At 43.6% G+C, this 21,667-nt stretch overlaps 1 protein-coding gene across 1 annotated transcript in view; it reads right to left on the bottom strand.

Annotated features, from left to right (window-relative positions):
- The window catches only part of STAB2 (stabilin 2), a 163,632-nt gene that overhangs the window by 91,519 nt on the left and 50,446 nt on the right, over positions 1–21,667 (bottom strand). The window contains exons 10-19 of the mRNA XM_042993052.1: positions 17,794–17,927; positions 16,058–16,140; positions 14,694–14,843; positions 13,180–13,323; positions 12,578–12,634; positions 12,299–12,424; positions 7,592–7,645; positions 7,211–7,291; positions 5,185–5,337; positions 2,400–2,462 (exon numbers count right to left, since the gene is read on the bottom strand). Coding sequence (XP_042848986.1) covers positions 2,400–2,462; positions 5,185–5,337; positions 7,211–7,291; positions 7,592–7,645; positions 12,299–12,424; positions 12,578–12,634; positions 13,180–13,323; positions 14,694–14,843; positions 16,058–16,140; positions 17,794–17,927 — 1,045 coding nt within the window. The remainder of the gene's footprint in view (positions 1–2,399; positions 2,463–5,184; positions 5,338–7,210; positions 7,292–7,591; positions 7,646–12,298; positions 12,425–12,577; positions 12,635–13,179; positions 13,324–14,693; positions 14,844–16,057; positions 16,141–17,793; positions 17,928–21,667) is intronic.

The raw sequence follows: 21,667 nt of genomic DNA, 5'->3' as shown, positions 1-21,667 counted from the left end.
CACTCTGTAACCCCTTGTGCCTAATCATAATTATCTAGAGCTCCCATTTCAGCAAGAACTTACTAAGGGCAGACACATTGCATATATGAGGTCATCTATCTTTAACTCCATGTGGATATTTTTCATCCCTCTTTGTAGATGAGGGAACTGAGGCCCAGACAGGTAAATCTTTTTTTTTCTAAAATGTCCCGAGAATGGGTCTTACCATGTACTAGCTTTAGGATAGCAGAGGCAAGTCACATAGTCTCTGTGGGCCTCAGCTGCCTCATCTGTGAAATGGGACCATAATGCTGACCCCAGGTTTTATCGTAAGCATTTTGTCCTTGGCTCAAAGTTTATGTTAGAGAAATGTTGATGCTGAAGCTTAAGAAGGTAGCACTGAGAATTTCACGGACTATAAAATCCTAAAATCTGAGATATATAAAGGAATTTTGAGGACACTGAGGAAGGAGTATTCAGTCCTCTTGTCGGATCTCAGGATAATTAAGCAAGTCTAGATCATAGGAGCCTGTGAATGGCAGTTTTGAGGCTTTTCTGATTCTAACCCATGGTCTAATTACCCCTTCTTCCTCTCCTTCTTTTCCTTACTTGGGCTGAGGCAATGTAGAGTCACGGTTTTGCCACATATTAGCTGTGTGACCTTGTGCAAGATATTCTATGTTTCCTTACCTCATTCCCAGATTACACGATGGATATAATGATAATATACCTACCTCATAGTTTTGCTACATAAAGCATTTAGAACAATGTCTGGCACACAACAATTACTGATGCTAGTCAACATGATTTCCTCTTTTCTCCTCCCTCTCCATATTCCCTGGTTGACAGCATCCTGCAGGACTCAACGGTGATGGCTGTACTGAGCAAAATAAATACCTGAACAGCTGTACCTATTTAATTTTAACGTTTTGCCTTATTAAGTGCTTCTCAGTAGGATTGTGTTAAAGATCTCATGTCCTTCCCTAGTGATCTATGCTAGTGTTGAATGAAACTTCTGGTTGATATGCTCTCTTTTAGGACAAAATTATAGGCAGAAATTTCTCTCATCAATTTTACCTTGGAGCATTTTGCTTTTGCCACCAGTAGAGTCCTTGACATATGAATTCTGGATTGTTATATACTATCTGTTTCCTTGTGAGATTAGAGGTTCTCAACACAAGAACAAAACCAGAACAAAACAGTAACTCATTTGTCTTTATGCTCTAGGAACCAGCTCTCAATAGATGTGTCCAGAATTCAGTGAAACTTGAAAAGGGTTTGATGATCCTAATATCATTTTCTTGATAGTCTTTGCACTTCTATCTAGAAAAATGCTTAGGAAGGGCAAACAGGAGTATGCTGTGGCAGAATGTGCCAAATAAGGCCATTTCGGCATAGAGATTATTTTGACTCAAGGCACTTGAAAAACAGCAGATAGAAAAGGGACACTCTGGCTTCTGACCTCCCTATTTCTTTCTGAAAACAGGAGATCAAACTGTCCTGTGAAAGATGCCCTCCCTGCATCAGGACCCAAGAGACATCTTGTCACCAGAGACAGGAAGCTGAAGTCAAGAAAAACCTGCACCAATGGACCTTGTTAAAATAGCTGTGAACTTCCTCCAGCCTCCCTGTACGTTTTCGCGACTTTTCCACGATTGCCTCTCTTTAGTCAACCTACTATATAAAAGTTTGGGTTTTGCTGTTTCTTCACGTCTTCATTTTCCTCAGGGGGCTCCCAAGGAGCATGTTAAAGCTGTGAACTTTCCTCTTGTTAATCCGTCTAATGTTAATTTAATTCTCAGGCCCAGCTGGAGACCTTCAGATGGTGAAGGTAAAGGTTTGCACCCCCTGCACAAACTTAGGAGGGCTAAGTAGGGAAGGAATGAAACTTTACTGAGTAGCCACTTGATTTAGGTATTGTACTTGGGTTTTTATCTATGCTAATCCTATTATTGTTATTATTATTATTACTTACAGACAAAGGAAGTTAGTGTAAAGGTTAAGCAATGCACCTAGGGTTAATGAGCAAGGGTTCAAACACAGCTCTGTCTACCCTCCCCCATATAGTAGGCTAAGAGCTAGTGTGAAGTTACCCCAGTTGGAATAGATATCTTTTTTCTTTTTCAGTTTATTTATTTGAGAGAGAAAAAGAGTGAGCAGGGGAGAGGCAGAGAGAGAGGGAAAGAGAGACAATCCCAAGCAGGCCCCACACGGCTAGTGCAGAGCCTGACGTGGGGCTCGAACTCACAAACTGTGAGATCATGACCTGAGCAGAGACCAAGAGTCAGATGCTTAACTGACTGAGCCACCCAGGCGTCCCTGAATTAATATCTTTTAAGAAGAAAGGTAGAAAGGATGAGAAACACCACCAGTGGGGGTTGCTTGGGTGTTGTGTGGTTTCATGAAGCTGTCACACTCACTGTGCGCTCAGAATTAGCAGGACATTTGCTCCAATACACCAGGGAACAGCTCACACAGGTGCCCTGGAAGGGAAGACAATGGATCAGTACAGGCGCCCCTGGAAGAGGGAGCAGGGACCACCCGATCCAGTCTCATGTGTCCCTCCTACGGAGGGGGTTCCACTAGTTCAACACTCGAGGCCTCTGTCTCCACTCCCCACTGATGCCTCCCCAGCGAGGAGTGAAGTCAGTGCCAGAGGGATTGGGACCTGGAGCTCAGCCTGTTCAGAGCGGCCCACTCCACCCCCGCTTTCAGGGTCAGATTGTAGGTCCACCGGCCTCAGGCTTCTGATTGACTCTGTGCCATGTAAGGCGCCTGTCCCCAGGGAGGCACTGCAGTTGTCCACCTGCTAGGGGTGACGCATTAGTGCTGGCCGCACACTTATGGCCTTGTTCTCCAATTAGCTTCCCACCAATGGAGCTGAATGTTGAATCTCTGCCTTTCACTCCCTTGGGCTTCTTGCTTCATTGGTTCTGAATTCAGGAGGAAGGAGAGGGGTGTGTGCCTCCAAATCTTTCCAGATCAATTCTCTGACCGTCTCTATTGGGCTCTGTGCTCCAGCAGGTAGATGTCAAAGAACAGTCTCTCAGCTTCTCCTGCCAGCTTCTGATTGGTCTTGGCCAATGTGACGTGCCAGCAGGAGACTGGTGGGTAGGAGGAGGGCAAGATCAAGGTACTTCTTCCCTACATCTCTGCTTGGATATCATTCCTATAGCTCCTGATAGATGTCACTTCTTCCATCCTTCCAGCCCTCATTGGGTTCAGGTACCTCCAGTCCCTTCCCTCCTCACTTCTTTGGTCTTGGGTGGTAATGGTTTCCTGCCATTACTTCTCCTTGGATGCCCCAGCATCACTGGTTTGTCTCCTTAGCCCTGCCCACCTCTCTGTAGTAGTTTCATTAAAGTCTCTTCATTTGAACTGTTGGGATAAGTTCTGTTTCCTGCGGGGGCTCTAACTAGAACAGAGAATTATTAATTAAACCTCTAAACATACATACCTAAAGGCAGCTATGGGTTCAAGCTGGTGAAAATTGAGACTTCTAGACACTGCCTGCCTCTCCTAGTCTGTGTTGCCCTAAATATTTCACAGAGAATGCATTTGTACTTTTAATAGACCTCATCAAAACCATCCTAAATCAAGTAGAGCATATAGATTTGGCCTTAAACCCAGAGAAAATAGTAAAAGAAGACCATCCTAAGGCAGGTGTTGGCAAGCTCTTTCCCCTATTAAACCAAAATCCTTTGGGTTGCCTCTCAAAGTCACATATTGAGTTGCAGCTGCTTGGGGTGGGGAAGCTCTGAAGTCAATAATTAGATTCCTGTTGAGTCTTTCTGGCAGAGGCCCTATTTTCCTAAATCTTTCACCTTTGCAATAGAAGATGAGACTATTCTCAGCTGGCCTGTTCTGATCTTCACCCCGGCCCAAGCCAGGTGATGCACCTGCCAAAACTTTTTTCAGAGAATGAACCAAGCATAAATCACTGCCAGAAACTGGCCGTGAAAGTGACTCTCTGCCTCTCTTAAAAGGCGGTGCTCAGAGTTGAATCAAATCCTCCTTATGGTATATGAAGGGCACAGAGGGCTAGTCCCATCACAATATCCTAAAACATATCAGAAGAGCCAGCCACAATCCTGTGCCAGGTGTCCAACTGGCTATTTCCAGCCTTCACGATAAGAAGAGGGAATAAACAAAACCTATAAAATGAGGCCATTATTCCTTGTTCAATGCCCATATTCCAAGGATATTTTGAGAACAATCATTGAAGCATTATTGAAGTGTCCTGAAGAGTATTATTGAGTGTCCCAGACCTACTATTGCTGCAACTTTGGGGGTATGGTTTCCATGGGAACTGAAAGATTACATGTACAGCAGTGTTGAAATTTGGGGTGCTTTGAAGAGAAGCAGCTGAACCAAGTAAGTTGCTATGGAAACAGGAAAGGCCATTAGAGGGTACCCAAGCTCTTAGGCAAACAGAAAGTTTGGCATTTGAAAAGAAGATCAGAAAGATGGTTGATTGGTGAGGCCAGAGCATCTCCCTGAGAAGAAGTTCTATTTTAAGTTTCTTAGAGTAAAGCTATGGGCCTGGAGCAAGGTAGTCCCAGGTGACAGAGACAAGGATTGATCCTGCTTCTTCAAGGGTAGTGGGTTGAATAGTGTTCCCCACCAAATTCATGTTCTCCTGATTGAGTCTTTGCAAATGTAGTTAGTTAAGCTGGGGTCATACTAGATTAGGGTCAGCTCTGAATCTATTGACTGGTGTCCTTAAAAGAAGCGAAGGGGACACACAGTGACCTACACAGGGAAGAAAGCCAATGCCAAGGATCACTGGGAGGCAGCAGTAGCCAGAAGAGGCAAGGAAGGATCTCCCTTCCAGAGCCTTCAGAGGGAGCACGGCCCTGCTAATCCCTTGATTTCAGGCCACTGGCCGCCAGAATTGTGAGAGAATAAATTTCTGTTGTTCTAAGCCTCTGAGTTTGTGGTAGTTTGTTATGGCAGCTCTAAAAAGCCAATATAGCTGGGAGGCATCGATCATTGTGGAAAATTCCCCAGTGGAGCCTTCATTCACACTTTATGAAATAGGACCTTGGGTCTGCCTGCCTCTTCATGGAGGCGGAAACCCCTCTGGAATGAGTCTCCTGTGGTGAAATTCTCCTTGTCAGCTTCCTGAGAATTGTGAGAGGAAAGAATGTTACCTACTCTGTGGGGCTGTTTAGGGGCCCCTCTTTATTTTTCTAGTTTCCTTACCAATTTCATCTCTCTCTTGGTTTCATCACATCGGTGAGGCAGAATGGGCACAATGGAGGGAGGAACAAGAACTCCAGTCAGGGTGTAGATTCGACCATTTTTGGCAGTGACTTCAGTGTCTTCCATTGCTACACCATTTGCCAGAATCTGTCCCTGGAAAGAAGCAATGACATCTTTTGTTCTGTCCTGCAGGGCACCAGCAATCCTCAGGCAGAGCTGAGTAGGGGCAACCTCTCTAAAGAGCCTTCAACATCACTTAACTTTTTTTTGAGTGGAAGGTTGCTATGAGAAGGGCTGGGCTCATATTCCAGCTCTATAACGTATTTGCTAAGAGACCTTGGCGTAACTGTTTTACCTCTCTGTTGGCGAATTGGGGATCCATTCATTCAGATACATTTATTGACCTTGTATTAAGCTCTGCTTTAGGTGCTGGGGATACATCAGTAAAAAAAAAACCCCAAAAACAAAACAAAAAAAAACACAAAAAAACCACCCCAAAACCAAAACCAAACCAGACAAGTTCTTGCTAATGTTGTAGGCAGGGAGCAGAAAATGAATAGATTAGCAAAGAATTCTGACCTCCGCACCACTCCCCCCAAATCTGCTCCACCTGCAGTATTAATGGCAACTCCATCCTTCTGGGGGGTCGAGTCAGAAGCTCAGGAGTCTTCTTCCTCTAATCCATCAGCAAATTCTCTTGTGGCTTCCTTCAAAATAGCTTCAGAATGTATCCACGTCTTCCCACACCCCTGCTCCTTGGTCTGAGTCACCATCGTTCTTCTCTGGGTTATTGCGATCAGCTCCAGACTAGCCTTTCCTGAACATGCATCCGATCATGTCATCTGCCCTGCTTGAAATCCCCCAGGGCCTCTCATCTCATTTAAAGTAAAGAGTTCTTCGGCCATGTGTGACCTGACCCCACTTCTCCTTCTCCCTCCTACTGCCTTGACTTCTCCTACCGCTCCTCCTTCAACCCCTCAGTTCCAGCCATGATGAGCTTGCTGTTTCTCATCCAGGAATATCCTTTCTTTGTTTCCTGTCTCTAGAATGTTCCTTCCTCCAGATATTCATGCTGCTTGTTCCTTCATTTCCTTCAGGACTTTGCCCTGATATTTTCTTCTCCATGAGGATTTCTTGGGCACTTTATGTAAAATGTCAGCCCCACCCTTGCTTCAGCCCCTTGTTTGTTTGTTTGTTTGCCTTAGCACTTACTACTTTCTAATAGATGCTGTGTTTTACTTACTTAATTTGTTTATTGTCTGTCATCCTATTCACTAGAATGAAAGTTCCATGCAGCTAGAGACTTTTCCCTATTTGCTCAGTGGGCTACATATAGGACCCAGAATGATGTCTAGCACATAGTTGCAACTCGGTAGATACAGAAAAGATGAATTGTCATCATCATCATCACCAACAGTGAATGAACAAGAACCATAATCTGCATGCTGTCAGACTTTGGCTGTATTAGCTCAGAGAAGTACTGGAATAACACTGCCTCACGGAGTTTCTTGAATAAGTCATGTTCCCTCCCACCTCAGGACCTTTGCACATGTTCTCCCTTCTGCCTGGAACTCTCTTCTACTCATCTCTGACCAAGTTTACTGTACTCATCCATTGAAGCTTGGCTAATACATTGCTCCCTCACTGAGGACCTCTAGACCCCCAGACTGGTACAGCCTCCTCCTATTGTAAGCTCTCATTATAATTACAATGACACTTCTTACAATTATAATTAAATAACTGGCTGCTAATTCCTTGTTTAAAGTCTGTTTTCCTTGCTGAAATGTAAGCTTGTCTTCTTCATTGCTTTATCCTTGGCATCTAGTTCAGAGTCTCACACGTGTAGCTGCTCAGCAAATTAATAATGAATTGAAATAATGAAATGAAGGAAATGGCAAGTGAATGAAATAATCATAAAGATTGTAAGCCTGTGAGTTAGCATAGAGGTAGGATAACATGGTGAACAAGCATAATCAGAGCATAAATGCATATGAGTCATGACATCTGCGGTAAAATTTTCACCTACGTTGTTGGTTGTGTTGAACTGTATGATCTGGTTGGCCATGCTCCTAATGTGTGGGGTCGAAATGAGAGTGGCCACTTCAAGCTGCAAAAGAGAACAATAGAGACTTTTTGAGCAATGCATAGAGCCCTGATTTTGTAAAGTTCTCACTGGGAAAAAATAGCCTGGAAGTCTATGAAATAAATAATGGGAGCTTTGATGTCATGAGTTTTGTGGCTTTGAGGATTTCTCTGATAACAGGCTCACTATTCATTGCTAAGGGTATGCTCAGGGCTACAGATAAAGAACAATTGTCACACATTTTCTAGCACTGTAATAATGGAATTTAAGAGAGGTCAGATATGTGGAAAGCAGGGAAAAATAGAGCAGGAAAGTGGGGCCAACCTGAGTAAATGGGACAATGTGGTATCTGACGAGTTCCAGAAGCTTCCGAGATCCCTGCAAAGGAATCAAAATACTTCTTTAGTCATTGCAGAAAACACAACTTTCCCCCTCTTGTGGGTACCTCCTCCAGTGACTTTGGACACATAAATAAAAAATAAGAAAAATAAATGACCCATTAACTCTTCACTGGGAAGTGGAAGGTGAGAAAAACCCCATCTGCAAATAGCTAACATTCACCAAATCCCTGCTTTGTGTCAGGGACTGTTCTGAAAACATTATGCACACATTTTATTTAATTTTCTTAAAAACCTATGGGGGAGGGACTGCTATTGACTCATTTTATGCGTGATAACACCGAGTTTTAAAGACGCGACAGAGGTCACAAAGTTAACCTAGGGTATAAGACTAAGAAGTTCTCAGTCACTCTGCTCCATTACCTCTCTGAGTGTCTAAACCTACATTCTGGATTTTCTAAGAGAGCCTCAGTTTAGGATTCTGTTTTCTTTCTCTATAAATAAATGCCTGCTTGTCAGACCACATACTGGTTATTTAGGAATATACAATCCTTAGGAATATGTGGTCAGGACATTTTCCCCTTCTGTGCTACCATGGTACATGGTCATCTCTCCTTCAAAGCCCTTTCCAAGATTTCTCATACTTCGGAAAAACTGTAGCAGCAGAGGGAAAAAGAGAGCCTTGGGACCATCAGCAGGTCCCCACCGGGGTGCCGTGGGGAGAGCGTACAGAGGTGAGGAGCATGGGGAACCATTCTCTCTGGGGACCAGTGGCCATGGCGGTCTACTGCAGGATGTCTGCAATCTCCCAGTAGAGTCAGAGCTGAGAGTTAGAAGCTTCATAGCCCTTAAGTTCTGCTTCTTTATTTTTGAACATGTTTATTTATTTATTAGAGACAGAGACAGAGAATGCCAAGCAGGCTCCATCCTGTCAGCTCGGAGCCCAACGTGGGACTCGATCCCATGAACTGTGAGATCATGACCTGAGCTGAAGCCAAGAGTTGGATGTTGAACCAACTGAGCCACCCAGACCCCGCCATCCTTGAGTTCTGCTTCTCACGTGGCACAGCCATGGTTACTCTGGCTTGGACAGGAGGAGGATCACAAATCAAGATCATAGTAACCTTCCAGAGGCTGACCATTCTAGGGACACGTTACAATAGAGAAAAGTCCCAGGCCAAAAGGAATCCCTGCTGAATCTGAGTTCCATTCACTCAGACTCCCTTCTGCATTTGTTCTTGGTCCCTGTGCCAGGGGAGTTACCCGCAGGCAGCATCCTGGCTTGTCTGGGACGGCCCTGGTTCACACCTATTATTTTGGCAGCCCCATTCGCTCTCAGGTGTCCCGGTGTGGATGATAGATTGCGTGGCCACCACATCTATAAGCCAAAGGCAGTATGCGCAGAGCAGGATTACCGTAAGAATGTTCAAGTTGAACACCAGGTAGCCAGCCCTGGAAGTGATGTTTTCTGGAGCCCTGGCTCTGTTCCTGCATGGCTTTGAGCAAGTCACTTTGACTCTGGGTCTTCACTTCCCCTTGCAGCTGCTTTATGGTACTCAGAAGTGAGGGCTTGGGGGCAGACGCGATGCTATTACAAGTTTGGACGCTCAGTGGCAGAAAATGTGAGAAAAAGTGGGGACCGCTGGGGAACGTCAGCCCAAAGTGGGCTGCAAACTCTTGCAAGGCAGGGACGGGGCCTGTCTGGCTTATTAATCAGCGTCGCCAGGTGGTACAGTGCAGGACCCACAGCGGACCCTGTGTAAACATCTGCGCCAATAAGTTAAATGGGGGAAGAGGTCCTGGGAAGAGCACTGAGCTGGACGTTGGCATCTTGAGTTCTAATCCCAAGTCTGCTTCTGTGACCTTGAGCTAGCCACTTAGCTCCTCTAGTCTCGGTTTCACCTGCAAGAGAACGAGCCTGGTGTGGACCCCTTCCAACCCTCTGATTCTGTAGGAAAGCCTTTATCAGCTGGGTAATTCACTTCTAAAGCCCTACGAATTCATTGGTGTTGGATCCTTTTTACAAGAAAGAGGAGAATAAAAGGGACAAAGGGATGGATGAGCGTCATTCCTGCCATTGTGGAGAGCCTGTCTCCTGTCCCATGGCTGGGAGCCATGAAGGTCATCATTCAGTCCAGCGCGGCTCAAATTGACAGGATGTGTGTCCAGGTGCTGCTGGTGTTGGGGAGCCTGTCGGTGTAGTGCATCCTTTCCCTTATGAAGACATTCGCTTCCTCCCTGCTGTTTTAGGTAAAAATACCAAAAAACCAAGCCTTTTGATGCTAGGGCAGAAAGAGAACGGGTTTTCTACCAAACTGTTAATGTGACCTTCAACTCTTTAATTTCACCTCCCTTTGTCCCATTTTACTTGCAGGGTATCTGTGAGCTGGCAAGGGCCAGTCTCTGGTATCCTCTGCTTTCATTTTGCCTAGTTCAGTGATGAAGTCATAAACTGGGGCTGGTAATCAGTAGCTGTGGTCTCTGTGGGGATAGGGTGGTTTCAGGACAGAAATTTTGCCTCAGGGAGAAGCAGAAAGATACACTGGAAAGGAAACACGGCATTCCAAAATCAGAATTAGAAACCATTCCTCTAATAAAATCAGTTTATTTTCCATTTCCCCGGTTTAGCTGATGGGGGCTTTACTGTCTCCAGCTGAGGTTGTTCCCCGAAATAAAGCTAAAAGATGCTATTAAAATGCATGGAGAGAGAAGGACCTTCCTACAGATTGAGAAGTTTTAACTGAACAGGTTCTGGACCTGAGAAAAGAGCAGAAATGATCATTTTATTCCTCACCTAGGAATTAAAGTAGAAGAACAGTTTGGGCTAAGAAAAAAGAGATTTGAAATTTTTATATTCTTTGTGGGCAGAAAAGTACTGCCTTTGAGAACAAGGAGATTGAGAGCCAGAAGCAGTAGTGTCCTGGTAAATCAGTTCTACGGGGGAAAAAAGTAGCCCAGATTTATAGAGTTGGCCAATTTCTGTCATGGTAATATTCTCACCATAGGTGAGAATTTCAAGCTACAAGGTTATCTCACTGAACTAAGCTGGGAAGAGGCTCACAATCTACTCTCCAGAGCCAGAGCAAGCCAGCTCCAGCCACAGCTGGAAGGAGTTGTGAGGAGAGAGGAAGATAAGAGGTTTCTGAGCAAAATTGCTTGACAGAAAAGCAGGGAGGTTGATTTTTTTTTCAATTCTAGTTAAAACGTTTTGTTTTAATTTTAAATGTAGCTGGTTAGGTGTCTGAGAACTCCCTTAATATTATTTTTTTAAAATGGTATCATATAAGAAGCCATGTACTCAGAGAGGCCATATAATCTCAAGATTTTAATAATTTCCTAGGGGAGCCACATTACTTTTTAGCTTTAAAAGTAAGTATGAGTGTGAGCTCCAAAGAGAGCTATAACCATTTTTCTGCAATAGCTACATTTTGGAAAACTTGCATGTGAATAGTATTTTAAAAATAGCATCCTATCTTGAAGACGCCGGGAAATCTGACATTTTAAGTGGAAACCTGTAGCGATGTCTTAATATGTTGAACATCTATTTGCAGTGCAAGAGATTACCTTCTGATTTATCTCCTCAATCCACATATTTTTAATCCAAAGTTTTCGGAAAGCAAAATATCCTTGTAGATACCTGAAAGTATTCTAGAAAGGTATGTATCCATGTACATCTCTAAACTATACATGCAATGAGTTTGAGGTTTCAAAAAACAGTGTAGCCCAGGTCACCTGGGTTAGAAAGTTGGTTCTTCCCCAGATGTCTATTTTTAGGTCTCATACAGGTGTCATTAAATCAAAATTCTTGGGGTATGGTTTGTGAAACTTTCTACTTTAACAAGCCCCATGGGTGATTCCTAAGTCTACTGAAGTTTGGGAATCACTACCCTAAAAGATCCAGACCCCCCATTCTGTATAATGAACTGATCTACATGAGGTCATGGATAGTCTGGCCCCATTTCCAAGATGGTGGCATAATTTCAGGGCAGTGGAGGAAAGCTTGTGGCCCTTCCCATAATTCCATCATTTGACATTCTAATGAACAAAATTCCATAATTTGTTACCCCTCTGTTCAGTTTAAGGCTGTTATTTCTGGGAGAGGAAACACCTGAAATGGTTTTAGTCACTTACATTCTTGTGTGAAGGAGTAAAAAAAAAATCTCCTTTCTGGAGGCAAATGTGAAAGAGTTGAAGGATTATGGTATATAAGGAGAGGGTTATTGTGAAGAGAGATGGAAGCAATGGAAGGGAATGAATGGAGCATCTAAAAATAACATTTATTCCTTTCAAATTTAGCCTACACCTGGTCCAGAATGGCCTGGTTTAGAATCCATTTTCTAGGTGGTTTTAGAGTTGGAGGGAACTTAAAATCTTGATTTTGCTAGTGAGAAATATTTGAAGACCCAGGAAAAATCAAAGCAATCATTTAGATCTGGGGTTGCAAATAGATTTTATTTCCTGTGCTCAGTCTGACTGGTAATAGCTACTTGGAACTCTGACCAGGAGATTGGAGCCACAACCATAGTTCCAGAGAACTGTGATTGATTAATGATTTCTGCCTTGGTTGAGGGAGGGTAGGTGGTGATACATATGTTATTTATTGGACATCCCTAGTTTAGGGAAAAATCTGTATGGGTGCAGACTGAGGCAGTAATGCTGACATGATGCCATCAGAGTAAGTAGCATACCATACCTCTGGAGAAAGGAGGTAATCAAGAGTGCCATCCTTCATATTAACTAATGCTTCATTGCTTGGAACAAAAATGGTGTATGGTCCACCAGCCCCGTCTTCATCTAAAGCATGTCCCACATTGGTTTCCTGCATTTGAAAAATGAAATTTTATATCTACAACCTATCTCTGACAAATACTTGAAGTAATTCCTCAGCACATATTTATAATTGACACCCTTGCTCATTATACAAAAGACAAGACATAAAACCATTTTCCAGAAATTCATGAAAAGTACATACCTCTAGCAAAGATCTGAACTTGCTGTATCTTGGTTGTAACATTGTCATTATGGTTTTCTAAAAATCACGAGAAGAAATAAGGTGGTTTAAGAAATAGATGTCCCAACAGTAAAAGGTTCATGACAGAATTTATGTGTGAATGTGGATGGAAAAGAACCCGGTCAACTGCAACACATATAGAATGTTTCCTGTTGTTATTGAATTAGTGGTTCAGATGTGCAGATGTTCGGAAATAAACTTTGGCCATCACCAAATGAGTCAAAAGGAATAAATTTTTATTGCGGTGAGGACTGCCCTCCTCCACAAAGCACGAGGGATAACTTTTCATGACAACTGGTCACTGGACAGAATCATCATATGTGGCCATAAAAGAGGTCACAAAATTGAGATCTTGCCTGTCTTTATTGTAGGCTTTTCTTTCTGTTGGCAGAGGTACCCAGAATTCTACTGAAAACAGAAATGATCCCATTTTCCCCATGGCTGGGGTCCTAGCACACACAAAGGACAAGCACATAGTGTGCATTTTCTTCTTCAGTATGACTCTCCAGGGAACAAAGAAAGATGGCTTTGGACTGACCTAACTTTTACCTGAAATGCCTCACCTCAGTGTTGCTCTCAAACGTGGGTGCCATCTTATCCATGGCTCTGTCGAGGATGTGCAGGAGCCCATTGGAAGCAACTATGTTCCCTTGTATAATTTTTGCCTTCTTTTTGCCTCCATAGAGTTTAAGCTTTATTTGATTGTCCTAAAACACCAAGAAAAATAAAATTAAGCTGGTATCCTTGAAGGAGTACTGGATTAGAAGTCTTAAGTCCTTGGGTCTGGCCATTTGCGGGTTATATGAGCGTGGGTAAGTCACTTAACCCAAAATGGGAAAGATGGCATTTGCTTGCTTGATTTGACTAGTCTTTTGTTAAGATCAGATGAGATAATGTGTGAAATCATTGATGACTACCAGTGATTTCTAAATGTGAAGAAGCAATCATAAGTCTCCCCCAATAGACCACAAGGTCAAAAAGGGCAAAACAATTCAATCTATTGTAAATTTATCACCTATTTTAGAGCGTTGTACACACAAGGCACACAATAAAATTTTTTTTGCTGCATAAATGACTAAAGCTAATTCCTTCTTCCTTTATGTGGCTCTTACAAGCTATAAGAAAGAAATATGAGTGAATAAATGAAGGAATGAGTGAGTGAATGAATGAATGAATGAATGAATGAGTGAAAGAATGTCCTTGTGAGAAAAGAAGTAAAATTTTCATCCATCTATCTAGGTTTCTATCCATCCATCCATCCATCCATCCACCCATCCATCTATCCATCACACACACGGTACAACACACTGCTTAATGATTTAGGTCTTGGAGTCAAGGAGACCTGCATTTGAATCCTGGCTCTGGCCCTTACTTGCCACCTCTCAGTTTTCCCACTTGAAAAATCTCCTTTACAGGGTTGTTGCAAGTCTTATAGAACGTAAATAAAGGTTCACCTCAGTACTTTGTATAGAGTAAGTGCTCAATAATCTATCAGCTATTGGTAGTTGGTGAAATGCAACGATATAGGCCATAACCCACACACGTACATTCTAGTAATCAAGTGCCTTCCTGCTCAGTAAAGTCACAGAAAGAGTTATTTGTGAGGCGGGGAAGGGTAGTTTTACTCAAACAATGGAACAGACCTAACGGCCTTAGGAGAGATGCAATGTTAGGTTTGCAGAGGAAAGATAAACTCCAGCAACCTAAAGCAAATATAGTCTATTTCCTTCTGTAAGAGGGAAGCTGATCTGGCTTTGGGCTGGTGCTTCCAGGAAACAGGTTTACTACAAAGCTTTTCCTTCCCTCTGGCACCTGAATGATGTTCTCTTGACAATGAATTCAGACCAGAGCAAAATCCCACACTTTATAACCCTCTTTTCACAACAGTCCCCTCCTGCCTGGTCCTTCCTGGGGTTGTTCTTCCCTTCTTTCCTCATAGGGAAGTGCTTTGACAAACAAGGGAGAAGGAAAGAAGTTCTTCATAAACTTTGCAAGCCCAACCACAGACAGAGATGGCTGTGGGCACTGGTTCAGCAGACGCTTTTGTTCTGGGAGTGAAAATCAGAGAACCCCTTACCTTATCGTCATTGAAGATTTCTCCCGACTTTCCAGTCAAGGTATAGAAGGTGTCTGTGTTATTCATACTCTCAGTGTTCATCTGCCCAGCAATTACATGGAGTTTCACAAAGTACTGAGCAGACTCTTTATCCATCAAGAGCTCTTTTACCTGAGGAGAGAGAGCCACTTCTTTCAGTCTCCACTGTTGTTTGGAGGAGAAAATGAGGTTGTGAGGCAGGCATTGGCCAATCAAAGACATCAATGCCAGGGCTCCCTAACTTGGGCTTCGGCTCTTTCAGATACAGGTGACTTTGGGGGGAGCACAATCTGGAGAGTGGGAGGCGATGATCAATGTCCTCTCAAACCACCAGGAGCGAGGAAGGTGCAGGCACCCAGGGAATCATCTTGAGCCCGGGGAGCGTATGGAAATGAAACAAGAAATAGCATGAAAAGAAAGTGCAGACTAGACCCATGGAGTTTTTGAACAGTAAGTTTAGGGTTTTTGCAATCCACCGGACCGAATCGACATTTTGTCAATATTATATATCATCAGCAATCAGTCAACAGATGCTTTTTATTAACTGTGTAAATAAAACCTATATGTTAAACAAGAGACCACATGCAAAGTGCATAGTGCAGAGACATTCAATATTTGTGACTTCTCCTCCCCAGTAGGAGAGATGTGAGGGTGCTTCTGAAGTTAAATTGTTGATTCATCTCAGATTGTCCAACGGCGGTGACAGATTAGGGTGAGACGTTCTGGAACTTCCTGTGTTTTTATTCCATGCAGCAAAAATTATTGTGACAAAATATCGTGGATGAAGATAAACCACTTGTATGCAAATCAATATGTCCATTATCTCCATCAATCTGAGTGTAACAATTTCATTGACACCCTCATGATAGGACGCCTCCACCAGGCGCTATGAGCTTCATTCCCGCTGCATGACATCACCTCAAACAACAGCTGTTCACACGGAAGACCACGGTTTTCTCTTAGTTTCCTCTACCACTGTTATCATTTATGATGATTATAAGAAACAAATATGTAGCTAATATATTAGGTTAATTCTTGCAGGAAGTAAGCAGTTTTGCATTATGTAAATCCTATTTTTCACATGACTATAGTTAAGATCCCTCAGTCATTAATTACCCTTGAAGGGGTCATGGTTGGAAGGGGGCATCCTTGGGTCCTCTAGGGAGCCAGTAATGGTCTCGCTAGATATACAAGTACATTCACTTTGTGACAACTCAATGAGCTGTGTGTTTACAATCTGTATACTTTCTGTAAATAGTTCTTCATTTTAGTCTCTCAAAATCATCATCTTTATCATCAGTAGGTTTCATTTAATAGAGGTTTCCCACTTTATTGTAAATACTTACACTGAATCCTCTTAGTCCCTTGTCTGTGGGCAACAGCACAGTGAATGGTCCCAGGTTACTTAATGGCCAGGCATAGGCTTTGTCTTAGGAGTAGAAATTCATAAAGAAAGAAAACACCAAATGAATCAGTGGCACATGAAGAGTAAAATCAAGCAATGGCCCTTGGGATCCATTTAGGCCCTTTGAATCAAGAGCTTCTCTGTTCTCATTGGCATGAGTAGGCCTTGGTAAACTAGGAAGCTCTCTAAGAAAGAATGGCATCATAATGCCATGGCCCCCAAAGCTTCTGCATAATTGTGTGGCATGTCCTGCAGCCACAGCCTTCAAGGAGACCCTGGAATGAGACCTTCTACGAGGGTCATGTGACAAAATCCTCAGCCAATCCCAGCAGGTCACCGTCCCTGCGCCGGACTCTCTGAGCAGTTGTCATCCCAGTGAGCAAAGACACAGCCCTAGTTCCATCCAAGGCCAGCTCAGAAGAGCCTCATGCTTGGCTTAATATTCTACTGTTACCATCTTGAAATGTTTAATAATTTTTGAACAAGAAGTTCTTGTCATTACGCATGGTGTCCTACAAGTTATGTAGCTGGTCCTGTTTCTATCCCCCTGGAGAAGCTGGGACATCAGGGTGGGCCCCGGGCTTTCACACAACAGGCAAGGTTGACCAGCACTACATAAATGGGTAGAAGGTCAACAGGACTTTGTCCAGGGAAATGTTCGAGAGCACAACCTGCAGAGAACACTCTGTCACCCTGTCTGCTGTCACTGGATAGTCTGAGTTCTTAGAGGAAGGCTGTAAGAAGCCTGAGGCATGCCACAAATTCTTGTCCCCTGTAGGATGCCCTGGAAAGAGAAGGGCATTTGTGCAGGATATATGTTAAGATTTATGCAGACAATGTGGCCTTGACCCATTCTCCGTTTGTGCTCTTTCTGGGAAATCATTTTTTGGTGACTGGTAAATTTTAGATTTTGCAATTTTGGAACTTCTGTCGATTGGTCAAGTCTGTTTTATTTTCTGTTGATTGGCCAAACTTGTGTTTTATTGAAAGACTTGTCCAAGGCTGCAATCAGCTGTATTATTTCATTCTCAAGGGGGTGTGGGGTAATGACCCCTGAAGTGCATTTGGAAATGATGAGGGTGTTTTAGATTGTCACCCTGCCTGGGGGACTGGGAAAGGACATGTCACTACAGACAACTAGTCCTTGGGGGAGGGGGGAGGGCAAAAATCCTAAACATCCAGCCAGGTGTGAGATGATCACACCAACCAATACTATTCTCAAAAGTCAAATGGCACCCATTGCAGAACATGGATACAGCCTCAGGTTTCAGTCACTCTCTTTTCCCAGTATTACCTGCCAACCTTGCTTCACACCTGGAGGACCCATAAGGTCAAGGGAAAGAGGACAGTCTCCATCCTCACATCAGTAGCTGCCCCGTCTCATTGTTGTTGCAGATCAGTTAATCTGTGGTGACTCCAGGACCCTGTCCTCAGGACTCTGCCTATGAACTGCTGCTTGACAGGACCTCTTGGCACAAACTCCTTGTCTCCTGGAAAAGGCTGCCTGCCCTTTCCCTTTCCCCTGCAAGATGCCTCCCTAGGAGGGCCAATTCCAATAGATAGATAGATAAACCTTGCCTCTCCTGCCCACCCCTTTCTGAATGATTGTGTCTTGGAGGTGTCTTGCCTGAAAGAAGGTTGCCCTTTACGTGGAAACCTGTACCCGTAGCTGCATACCCAGGAGCGAGATGAAAGAGGTCAGCCTTCCTTGCCATTTTCCTCTGGGTTCAGTGTTTAATTCTCTGAGTCGCTCCATGATGTTTCCATAACACGTCGAGCCGTCACCCACGTAACCTTTCCGGCAAGTGCATCTACAGGGAGGGTGAAAACACATTCTCAGGGTCTTAGCGTGTTGAGATCCTACAGTCCAACTCCCTCATTTTGCAGATGGGGAAAACGGTGCCCAGAAGAAGAGGGTCACGACCAGGAGAGGAGAGGCACAAATAGAGGTGAGCATTCCTATGGCAATATCTGACATATAGTAGGTCCACGAGAAATGGATATTTAATAAATTTTGCATATGTATAAACACTGGGTATCTTTGTACACTCTTCGTCTCAGTATTTTTCAAAGTGTGGTCAAGAGACCATGTACATCAGCGTCACTTGGAGTGCTTATTATAAATGCAGATTCTAGATTCTACAGAACCACTGAGGCAGAATAGACTACTGAAGTCAGCCCCAAGTCAAGATGTAGAGCTACTGATCTGCTTAGTAGATCTTCCCCTTACCCTGTCTTCCTAGTTGAGATGTCTGCTCAAATGACCCTTCCTCATAGGAAACTTCTGCAGTAGATCAGGACCCTACCCGCCTTAGTGTGTGCTCTCATGGGACCATGTAGCCCTTCTCTGTAGCAGCAATCCCCGCTGTAATTTCATCCTAACCTGTGCAGTTATTTGATTTGTATCTGCTTTTGCATCTATACTGAGAACAGGGAAAAGGCAAGGGTCGTGTGCATATTTATGCCCTATTTTAACGTCAGGATCTAGGGCAGGGTTTGGTTCAGAACAGGTACATAATTAACAGCTGAACGATAAGTAGCAATTGAATTGCAATGAATATATAAACAATGAAGTCTGCAGAAATTTTATACAATAGTTTAGTTTCATAAAAGACAAGTACAGTTAAGGATGAAGTTTAAAGGCCCACTGGCAGTATTGTGCTGGTAAGTGTTTAATAGCCAGCTCTCAGCGGGAGTCGGGGCAGGGCCCCTGCTTTTCAGGATTTGCCAGTTTCCATAGGTCCTACTCCCACCGTGGCCAATCTCAAACTGCGAGCGTGCGGAAAACCAGCTTGCAAAATCCTGAAACTTCAACCATCAGCTTTTGTGCCTCAGTAAACCCTGGCTCTGGCACACCACTGCTACCTAGCAAAGATTAGTTGACAGCTGGCTAAATCTGGCAAGGTGCTTAGGAAGGCAACATTCAACAGGATCTTGGGATAAGTGAAGAACCAAACACGAGGTCAGGGAGCGGCACTGCAGAGACAAGAGCTGCAGGGAGGCTGCGGTCATCCATACCGCAGACATGACTCATAAAGAGGAGAGGCTTCCAAAGGACAGTTATACACTCGAGTTCAGTTGTGTTTCCAAATATGGTCCCGTGGCAAATAGGCATATTTTCAACAGGTTGGCTGAACTAACATTTCAGAGTTTTATGTTCCCTGCTTGGATTCCTGCGGTAACTTCCTAACTGGTCTTCCTGCTCTTAATTTCCCTCCCCTCATCTACCCTATGACTGGTCTCTCCAAAAGGGAAATCTGGAAAACCTTCATTCTTAAAACTCTCATGGACTCCATCTATCTACAGAAGAAGGTCTAAGTACTTAGCATGGCATGCAAAGACCCCCAAAGGGGGATCTTGCTTATGTCTCCTTCCTGCTGCGCATTGCAAATTCTGGCAATACTCAATTGCTTTCTTTTTTAATGCTCTCTTCATGGCTCAGGTGTGACTTGCTCTAAGGGGTCTTACCTGGCCTCCTGAGTCTCCCCGACAGGAGCAGTCTGTTGGTCCCTCCTCTAGCACAACCCTCCCCACCAAAATGAGCTCCTGAGATATTGTCTCCTCTGCTGGATGAGAAGCTCTCCTAGAATCTGCATCCCACTCATGCCTCATTATATTCCAGCACTTGGGACAATGCCTAATTGTTGAACTGATTATTTACCAAGTACCTACTTAACTCTAGGAACCTGGCTGGGGAGGAGGGCTACAAAGATGATGATAACAGATATCTTGTCCTTTTAGTGTCTCATTGCTGAAGATGGGCCTGGAAACAATTTTTAGCAACATGATAAAGCCACTTAGCCACCTACAGTGTCAGCTTCCTCCTCCATGAGATGAGTTTACTAATACCTTTAGGATTGTTGATGGAAGAGATAATGCATGGAGAATAGCTAGCACAGTGACAGACACACAGGAAAAGCTCAGTACTTGATAGATGATGATCGATGATGATGATGATGATGATGATAGTGATGATGATGGCGATAGAGATGGTGTCAATAACACCACCAGTCCTGTCGGGGAGCCGGGATATAGCAGGACAAATCCACAAACACACAGCTGACGTTCCGGAGAAATGCCACAACGGAAGATTGAATAGGATGCTATGGGACACGGAGGAGGAAGTGACTGTGCCTGGAGAAATATGGGACAGGTTCTAGGAGAAAGTACCATTTAAGATATTTCTAGAATACATCTGAGTTTCCCGGCTGCATGGAAGATTGGCAGATATTTACTGACTGAGCCTTTGGGATTTTTACAGAGCAGTATTTTCCCGCTTCCCCTACTCCTTGCCCCAGCCCTGGGGACATTTGGGAATGTCTGGGGATATATTCACAACTAGGTGAAGGTGTTGCTGGCATCTAGTGGGTAGAGGCCAGGGGTGCCACTAAACACCTTACAACACACAGGACAGCCCCCACAACAAAGTGTTTTCCAGCCCCCAAATATCAAGTGCTGAGCCTGAGAAACCTTGTTATAAGGAGTCACTGAGGTAGATCTAACCATGAAACAATAGTCTACTAAGAGTTTCCTGCTCAAGCATCCCCTTCCTCTTAAGCACTGTGCAACAAGACAGTGAATTTGAGAAGCACACGGGGAGATTGGTAATTCTTAGGAGTGATACAATAGTCCTTGTTCGAAATCACATAAATTTCATTTGAAGGCAGCCGATAATAGCAAGACAATGAACTTTTACAAACTGCTAAGTATGTTTCTCTCTGAAAGTTCTCTAAGTTGTTTATGAGGCCAATGGTCTGTTTTGTGTAAAGTGACTTGACTTGTCTTGCCTAAGGATGGCAGGAGAATCGTAATTTAATGGTCACAGTGCTGAACGGAATGCATGAGATATAAATACTTTTTATTGTTGTTTAAAATCTTGGTCCAGAGTCTGAGATTTTAGGAGACAGTTTTCTGACTTAGATGTTCTCAGTTGGCCGTGGCACATTCACATCAGGGGCCTCTTTTGTAAATTGCTTCTTTGTTAGGAGTAAAGGTCTCTTGCTGTCTTATGGCTCTAAAAACACCCAGAAGAGAGGAGCCTGGGTGACTCAGTCGGTTCAGTGTCCGACTTCGGCTCAGGTCATGATCTCACAGTTCCTGAGTTCGAGCCTCGCGTATGGCTCTGTGCTGACAGCTCAGAGCCTAGAGCCTGTCTCCATCTCTCTGCCCCATCCCTGTTCATGCTCTGTCTCTCTGAGTATAAATAAACATTAAAAAAGTTAAAAAAAAATAAAAACACCCATAAGATATTGGCATTTTATATGTTACGGGATTGAATTAATTGCATAGAGTGCTGGATGAGACTTAGTGAAATTATAGGGTGTCCCAAAAGGCTTCCTTCCTTCCTTCACTTGATTCCTTCATTTATTCCTCCAAACTGTCCCTCATGTCATTGTTTTAATCGATGACCGAAGTTGTTGCAATAAATATGAGTAAGACATGGATTCCCAGGGACTTAGATTCTAATTGGAATAGAGATCAGTAATCCTAACAGCTAACCTCTATTGATAGCTGCTTTCCCAGTTACCTTTGTAGGGGCTTTACTATGGTG

The sequence above is a fragment of the Panthera tigris genome, chromosome B4 (assembly GCF_018350195.1).
Source record: "Panthera tigris isolate Pti1 chromosome B4, P.tigris_Pti1_mat1.1, whole genome shotgun sequence".
Classification (NCBI taxonomy): Eukaryota; Metazoa; Chordata; class Mammalia; order Carnivora; family Felidae; genus Panthera; species Panthera tigris.
This window is presented reverse-complemented; position numbering and strand designations above follow the sequence as displayed.